Source organism: Microchirus variegatus, assembly GCF_963457635.1.
Source record: "Microchirus variegatus genome assembly, chromosome: 6".
NCBI classification, from domain to species: domain Eukaryota; kingdom Metazoa; phylum Chordata; class Actinopteri; order Pleuronectiformes; family Soleidae; genus Microchirus; species Microchirus variegatus.
In genome coordinates, this window is record NC_139807.1 from 21505800 (window position 1) to 21515067 (window position 9268).

General features: G+C 41.8%; 1 protein-coding gene across 1 annotated transcript; it reads left to right on the plus strand.

Moving 5' to 3' along the window:
- Window positions 1-220: 220 nt before the first annotated feature.
- On the plus strand, window positions 221-9268 carry ccnq (cyclin Q). The gene is made up of 5 exons (XM_083890617.1): window positions 221-522; window positions 2887-3070; window positions 5039-5171; window positions 6134-6352; window positions 8849-9268. The coding sequence occupies exons 1-5, from the start codon at window positions 372-374 to the stop codon at window positions 8936-8938; spliced, it is 777 nt and encodes a 258-aa protein (XP_083746743.1). The 5' UTR covers window positions 221-371; the 3' UTR covers window positions 8939-9268.

A 9268-nucleotide genomic window follows, 5' to 3' on the forward strand; every position in this document is an offset into this window, starting at 1 on the left:
TTGGGGAATCACTGCGGTACATTAATGCGCATTTTAGTATAATGGCTGACACACGTTTCACTACCAACTTTTATTTTGAAAATCCCTGCCCGGAAAACGAACTATTTATCATCCGGTTGACGTGTGACCGGGCAAAGCTCGTTGTTAAAAACAAAACGGAACGATTCTCGTCAGTTCGTGAATCTAACCTCTCTTTATCGCTCCACGTTTGTGTTTCGGTTGTGCCGTAAATTGTGAAACGTCCACGTAAAGCGTCGTGGTTTGATTTTACAGCCCTTTGAGTGAATTTACAGTCAGTTGTCAGGAGGGTGAGTAGCAACTTCTTGTCGGCGTGCTGACCCTCTGAAAGTCCCGCTGCTGCTCCAGGAGCCATGGAGATTCCGTCCTCTCGTCTGTGTGCCTCCCCCGGTGCGCCGCTTAAGCTGGCGGCCAGAAGAGACTCCTCAGCTGGGGAGGCAGATTCTGATTCTTCCCGGGAAACCAAAACACACTTTCGCGTGTGTCGCTTCATAATGGAGACAGGTAACCCCCTGTTCATTTGTACATCCCAAGGCAGAAACCTTTACAATATTCAGGGTATCCGCGGGGTCTTAAAAAGTCTTAAATCCAATAATTAGAATTTAAGGCCTTAAAATGTCTTAAATTCTCCTAAAATCTCATAAAAGCTCTTAAATACAGTTTTGAACGGTCTTAAAAATCTAATAACGTGACTTTTATTTAAAACATGCATAAACTTCAGTCTCACTTTGAAATGTTTCTATTTTTGATGATGTGATAACATAACTACAACACGGAACTAAAGTAGGCCACCTGTGCTGCCCGGTGACAATTTATGGAACGCCACTAGCTAGTGTGTGCTGTGCGCGCGCCGTGGTGTGTTTCAGCCTAGCATAGCAGCAGAGGAAACTTAAAGGTCCCATATTATACCCTATTACCCCAAGTCAAACTAGGTCCTTATGCCCTAATGAACATGTCTGTGTCATGCTTTAGTCAAAATATCATAAGGATGAAGCACAATAGCAGTTCAATAACTCTGCCAAAACAGCCCTTTTCAGAACGCTCGGTTTTGTGCCTGATCATTTACATGTGAATGAGACCCAGGTAAACACACATCCACTGCTTCCAGGGGAGTGTTGATCTAACTATCCACAGACATACTGTCACCACTTATCACCTATTGTCATGCACCATCGTCACAACCCCCGCTCCATATACCCCATAGTAATGTCTGTTTACCCGTTGTTACTGCGTTTCACCGTAATGCATAGAGTGACCACGATTTTGGCTTCTCGCGATCATAAAAAAATCGAAGAAAAACGATTAATGCGCCGCGCGGCGCGGCGTGTATGTAAATTCCCATGCTAGAAAAAGACCCTGAACGCACCAGTGTAACTGCGGCTCCGACTGACGTGTGTGGATCAATAATATGAGGAGAGAACGTGGAAACACGACAGAAAGGAAGCCTTTGGTTGAGAAAAATGTAGGACAACATCTACATCTTTCTGCAGTGCTTTCAAACGCGTGCTCCTCATATCACCGATCCACACACGCCACTCGCTAACTGCAGGCACGTAACTGGTGCGTTCAAGGTGTCCCTCCAGCATAGGAATTTACACACACAATCAACAACAAAGGGCTTGTGAAGCATGTGAACATTTTTTCATAAATAAAATATATCCACTGGACACACAAGTCCTCTTAGGCTAGAAGTTTGTGTAAGTTTGCTCCAATTTTCCTTCATGTCTTTTATACTTTTTTGCCAGTATGGGTTTGAAATGGGTCTTAAATTTTATTCATTATGGTCTTAAAAAAGTCTTAAAAAGTTTTAAATGTGACTTGTTGAAACCTGCAGAGACCCTGAATATTATAGAGAGCAGAGAAACCCAACAGTTCACACAATGAGCAAACACTTTGCGTCAGTGGAGTGAAAAACTCCCTTTTAACAGAAGAAGAAATCTCTGACAGACCGGGACTTAAAGATATGCAGCCATTATGCCTCAACCAATTGGGGTGAAAGGAAAATGGGGAACAGAGGAGAGGAAGAAGAGAGACAAGACAGAGGGGGTGAGGTAGATACAGAAGAGACAGACCAGAATCTCAAATATTGCCCAATAGGAAAGGATATGGATATATAAATGTGCCTGTTTTACCCAGTGGATGCAAAGCAACTTAATAATGTTTGTATGGGTAATACAATACATACACCGTTACAGCGCACGTATTGAAAAGCGGCACCGGAGTGTCAGCGTGATTATGTAAACAAAAAATAAGTGTCTGCTCGACAGCGGAGAATCTACAGATTCCAGTGGTACCATTTTTATCACTCTACTCTAGCTCCTACTGCATATTTTAAAGGTGATATTTGCTTTAAAATGCAATATTTTTTTAGGCGAGAGAAAAAAATCCTTCAGTTATGCTGTGTTCCATGTACATTTACTCTGACACAGTGGCATCTACAGTGAAACTTACACCTCTGGTGGAATCTCACAAGTGTTATCTTTATTTTTATACCAAGATAATCCACATAGAGCCTGTAACTGCAGATGTTTACTCTATTTAGTTTGGGCATGTCATTTTCTAGCAGTGACTCCAAAAAGAGGGTCAGGGAAGAAGAGGTTAATTAGTGTGCTTGCTGAGAGGCAGCACACTATTGTCCTTACGTTTTCTTATTCCTGTCAGCCAGATTTTTGGTCCTGCTCCGAGACCTAGTAGTGTAGACTTGTGAGCTTGTGGACAGTTTATGAAGTGTTGTTCTTGCTCAGTTCACTTCCTTTCCATTATGCTAAAAGGTTATTATGCAATTATTGATCAGTAACAAAATAAGTCCTGCCTACTCTACCTTTTAATGAAAGTGTTGACTCCTGTCCTATGTCCTCCCTCACACAGGAGTGAAGCTGGGAATGCGCTCAGTACCCGTGGCCACAGCGTGTGTGTTGTACCACCGCTTCTTTGAACGTGTCAACCTGGCTGCGTATGAACCCTACTTGGTGGCTATGAGCTGCCTGTATTTGGCTGGGAAAGTGGAAGAGCAACTCATAAGGACCCGTGACATCATCAACGTAAGCCACAGGTAATATAAGGGCTCCTACGCAGTATGGAAAAGCAATGTTAGTAATTTCGAGTTCTGGATAAGTATGGAAAAAGGGAAAAGAGTATGGAAAATAGTTTGTGTTATTTCCAGACTATTATCTCACTTTCTAACTAACTAATCAAGCGGGCCAGGTTACCATGTTTACCTTTCGCTACCGTGCGTCTGCGATTCTCATTTCTTTAATTTTTTTCCATACAAGTTGTTGACCCATCCACCTATTGTTGGCAGCGACACTGTCATGGGTTGATGCAAGTTTCCCGACAGCTGGCTTCATGAAGAAAAGCATAAAAGATAGTTGATGAAGGATACAAAGTGGGAAAATAAACCTAGATGCAAAATAGTGTGAAGGTCTTAAGTTTACATAATATTTATGATTTTGTAAAAGTAGGTTTTGTTTTTTAGTCCAGCTAATGGCTAAGGGAGAGTGTTCTTAAGTTTTTGGTGATTGATGATTCCATATTTTGTTTTACATGTGAAGGTCATTTTATTTATGATTTATTTATTTACAAGTATGTTCACTCCATCTAATAGCCAATGAAGCAAATACTTATGTTTTCTTTTGCAGTTCCCTGGTTAATTGTACATCCCTACTGTTACTGTCTTTAGGGGTTGCAGGTTCACGGTTATTAATTGCACTCTTTGTCTCAGTTTGGAGTTCATTCACTTATATGAGTGTATCTCGCCGAACATTAGAGGTTACACCAATATTGTCCAACTTAGGGTTGCCTATCATCTGCCCTTTGCCCTCTGCTGTAAGATTCAGCCCCTAGAGTACAAAGGGAGTCAACAACTACTATTGCAAAAGAATGATGAAGGAATAGGCTCCAGACGAATTTAATTAAATCATTGTAATCCTGTTAGAGGCAAAGGTGATCACACTTCAAACTTCAGTCCCAGACCTAGAGAGAATGGGACTGTATGTATGTCTATCTTGAGTTAAGAAAACTCACCAGGAGGAAGTAGTGCACTCGGACACGACAGAAGAGACAACACCAGATAGAGTATGCCTAAGCAAGGTGTAGGGTAAAACATAATTTCATTGAACCGTTGTAATCTTTGTAACTACCTGTAATATACTAAACCTAAGTAATGTATCAATCCGAGTGACTTTGAATTTAAGGCCTTAAAATGTCTTAAATTCTCCTAAAATCTAATAAAGGGTCTTAAATACAATGTTGAAAGGTCTTAAAAATCTAGCAAGCTAGTTTTTTTGCCAGTATGGATTTGAAGTAAGTCTTAAATTGTATTCATTATGATCTTAAAAAAGTCTTAAAAAGTCTTAAATTTGACTTGTTGAAACCGGCAGAGACCCTGCAATGGCATATAACCTAGTCAGAATTTAACATATGTGTTAAAAGTTGGATTTCAAAGCCATTTATCTACATAAAAAGGATCTAACCATTGGTATTCAGATGTTATGTTGTGCTATTGACTGAAAATCCTCAGAGAAGTCTGGAAATCTGAGTCTGGCTACAATAGCCTCCCGGACGATGATATCATCGTCCACAATCAGAATCAGAATCAGCTTTATTTGAAGTCAGGAGCGTTACTGACACTGGGTAACTGATAAAGTGTCCATCAGTGTGACGGCCTAGGGGAAAAACTGTCTGGATGTTTTGGTGTACAGTGTTCTGTAACGCCTACCGGCTGATGTAGGGGACACTGCCTAACCCTAGTGTGACCCTGTATAATAGGCTGGGCTCGTTGACTGTGTTCACAAGACGAGTCATACTCCCCCCATCATATTCCTGTTATCTAAAATCTCAGAATGTCCTGACCCAGTAATTACGCGACTTTCCATCCCGCAATTACTGGGTACACAGTTCTCCCATGCCTAGTTAACGGTGTTGAATCCTCAGCTATGACCTAAGTTCAGAAATTTTTTGTCTTGTAATGTCTTTTTTCCTGTGCCGTCACCTGAAATGCTCCCTCCTTCCTCCCTCACAGGTATTTCAACAGTGGTAGTGCTCCTCTAGAATGTGACAAGGAATTCTGGGACTTGAGGGACAGCGTGGTGCAGTGTGAGCTCGTCATTCTCCGTCAGCTCAACTTCCAAGTCTCCTTTGAACACCCTCACAAGGCAAGTGTGTGTGTGCAGATGTGCACAGATTCCTGTCCCTGTTTAGCGTTGAGCCTAGCGTTGAGTCCGTCTATGCTACTGTCTCATGTTGTCACGGTTGTCCCGTATTTGTGTGCAGTCGCTGTACAATCCTGATCGAAGGAGGTGATTCACTGAAAGTTTTCATCAGAAATTCAGATTTTCTTTCGAACGTGGGTGGGTCAAATTTCAACCTGAAAAACCCCTTTGAATTCAAAATATATATACTCATTAGCACATTAGACCATCTTTTGTGGACATCACTGTAGATGACTCACCTAAATAATGTTTGTGTCATGTTTGTGCGTTTTATATGCGAGATATGAGCTTAAATTTCATTTTGTCACGAAGCCAAAGTAAGGTTGTTTGCCTTGACATTTTTCGGCTATCAACTATATTTCAACTATATTTTTTTTGCTCTGCTTCCTCCTTCGCTGTATGAAGGACAGTGAAGGAGGAAGCAGAGCAAAAAAAAACACATCAAGTCATGCGCTCTGGAAGTAACAAACGCCACGGCTGGATCAGGGACGCCATAAACATTCAGAAACGGGCCTCAAGGACCATCATCCAAGCCTATGTACATTCTATCCCACACCTGGGATGCTGTCCTCAACAAACCTGTATAAGGAACAGCTGAGTAAGACATGTCAAAATATCATCACTCTTCTGACGAAAACATATCAAGGTAAACAACCTTACTTGTCTATTCTGATGAAATTTAAAGCTATTATGAGTATACCCCGTTTTTGGAAAAAGTCACATCGTCTAATTGTTCTTTTATTTTAGTAAATTGTAATTCTTGACAAGTGTGTAGAAAGGTCATAAGAATGAATTCCACCAGCCTCTGATTTACCATACAGCCACATTCCTGTTATTAAATCACCACCAAAACCAAAGCATATATAACTGCTTGTAAATTTAAAGGATTTCCTTTCTCTCTTCAGTATTTGCTGCACTACCTGTTGTCTGTGAAGTCTCTGGTGAACCGCCATGCTTGGTATCGAACCCCTGTCGCCGAGACTTCCTGGGCGCTGCTTAGAGACTTTTATCATGGAGCCATGTGCATCCACCACACAGCCCAACACATCGCCATAGCGATGCTGTACCTGGCTATAAACAGCTACGGAGTGGAGCTTCCTGTCGCGGAGAAACAGTGGTGGCAGGTGTGTAGTGTGTGTGTATGTGTTGTCATCCCTCCATTAATCTATCCAGTAGTTGAACCAGATATAATCTCATCAAAGTAGTCAGCACCTAATATGATATGTTCACTGCTTTAACTTGCTGTTACATTGTCTTTTCTGACTGTAAACTACAGTGTGTGAGCCTCTCACTCGCCTGCACCAAAGTCAATAGAAAATCATTGATTTTAGTTCACGCTGACACAGGAGCTTCTGTTCTATTGCAGCCTCATTTGGTAAATTTGGTTTTTGCGTTGATGAGTCCAAATAAAGACATTTCTAACACGCATGTCACAAAGGAACATAACTTAACTTCCCCGGGAGGCACTCGTGGATCAACAACTCCTGTACTGAGATGTAAAAACACGTCGTTTTCTCTATGGACATTGGTGCAGGAGAGTGACAGTGACAAAGCAAGTCAAACTTTTCCTATTCACTTGCAGGGGTGTATTTTTTCTGTTTTTTTCAGCCTGAAAATGAGCCTCACGTAAATCATGCAGATCTGCAGAGTTTTTTTGGTGGGTCGGTTTTAGTGCTTCTGCCACAAGTCTTCCTTTCACTCCCAGCATAGTCCGTTATTTACGTGACTCCTGATTGTTAAAATGAGTTTTGAGTGGTGCCGCGGCACCAGAGTCCAGGCACCGTTTACCAATTAGCTCCGTTAGCTCCTTTAGTTTCGTTTAGCGCCTACAGTCGAACTGGAGCGGTCTGTTTATTAAAGGAAAAGAGCAGAGCTACAAATAACCAGTGTACATGTGTACTGCGTGTGTGTGCCTCTGTTTTTAAAGTTTATGGTTACTTTAGAGACTCATTTTAACAATCGGGAGTCACGTAAACATGATGTCACTTGCATCTTTTTCTGGTCGGTTGCCATGGAAACGCGCCATGCCTTAACGTTAACGCCGTATAGTGCCCATCACTATATATTATAAATAATTTTTTATGATTTTTTTGTTATCATGTAATATTTGTGAAACATTTAGGTAACCAGTAGGGCTGCAACCATGAATACATCGATTTTAAAGAGTTTTTGTTTTTTTCTTAACAATTAATACAAGCTTGGTGATTTTTTAGCTTCTTAAATGTGAATATTGTCTGGTTTCTTTGCTCCATTTGACAAAAAAAATCATTAAAACTAGGATCTAAGTTTGATAAACACTGATCAACATTTTAACTATATTTTATGGACAAAAAAATATTCGATTTATCGAGAAAATTATTGACAGATTGATTCTAAAAACTAAACGATATATTTCATTAAACACTGAAAAGACATCTCTAGCAGTTTCTTTGACAACCATTTAAACATGGTTTAACTCGTTTCCATGTAGGCTACTGCACTTTATTTTAATTTTTGAAACAATACAATGCCGCCGCGCCATGATAGGTGCACCGTAGTGATGGGATCGGCAGTTCATTTGAGTGTACTGAATCAGTAGGATCCGTTCATTAAAATGATTCGTTCAATAGATTTGTTCACCGAATCGTTCAGTGCTTAGCAGGAGCCCAGTGCCCTGCTACGTGACTCACATCCTCCCTGAGTGCAGTACGTTCGCACCGTGGGTCATTGTGTGTCTGCCGTGCTGCTGTTCATGTCCTCGGGCACAGTTCACCAGTTCTCTGTGTGCCAGTTCGTTCACGTCCACAGCCACAGTTCAGTGTGTCTCAGAACGTGCGCGGGTCAGTGAGTGAGTGACAGCGCGAACAAGATTCATGTCCTCAGCCACAGTTCTCCAGTTCTCTCTGTCTCAGTACGTTCGAGAATCATGACTGAGTCAGTGACTGACAGTGTGAACGAATCACAGCAGCACGGCAGACACAGTTCTTCTTACTAGTCACTCCCTCCACGCTCAGTGCACGTTGGCTGACGTCGTTTGCCGAAGATTCACGAGTGAGTGACGGCGTCGGTGAACGACTGCACGAGTGATTCACAGAACGTGGCAGTTCCACTCCCGGCCACCACGCTCTCTGCTGAGCTCAACTGAACTAAGAAAGGAACAAATCAGTTCACGAAGTGATCCCAGTCAGTTCGTTCACTCTTTCGAACGAATCACTCATGACCGACACAACACTAGTGCACCGTATATTTTCCTGTTTTTGTCCTTTGCCAATCACACCCCTGCACTTGATGGGTTAACAGCATGTTTGTGTCGCCCCAAAAACAATTTAAAGTGGGCTTTTAATTTCTCTGTTTTGTACCTCTGGGCTCTTGAACTTAAGTATCGTCCCCACCTGTCCATCCAGCTCTGGCACATCCCCAAAGTAGAAGTGCCTCTTGTTTAAAAGGTAGTGGCGATTTCTTGCTTTAAATGTTCTAAATCACTCAAACCACATACAGAATAGTGAGTTTTCCATATTCGGTCATGTAGGCAATAAAATATAGGTCATGTGAAATGTGGTGTGGACCTTTGGTGTCCACTGTGGGCCCAGGTGTGGGACTGAAGTCTTAATGTGTGTGTGTGTCTCTCTGTGTGTGTGTAGGTGCTGTGTGATGACGTGACCAAAGCGGAAATCGACAGTGTGATCTCGGATCTCCTTCAACTCTATGACATGGAGGCCAAGTGTATCTAATGGACACAACAACAAGAGCTGAATCAATCAATCTTTATTTATATAGCCCACAGTTTACAAAACATAGTTTGTCTCACAGACTTCACAGGGTTGGTAACATCCTCTGTCCTTAGACCTTCGACCAGGGTAAGGAAAAACTACCAGGGAAAAAGCCCTTGTAACAGGGAAAAAGGGTAGAAACCTTAGGGAGAACCACAGGTGAGAACCACAGGTGAGGGATCCACTCCCTGGACGGACATACGTGCATTAGACGTTTCCCAAAACATACAATACACAATGACAAGAATAAAAATGAAATAGTCTTTAAATGTCAGGATCATCTGGATCACT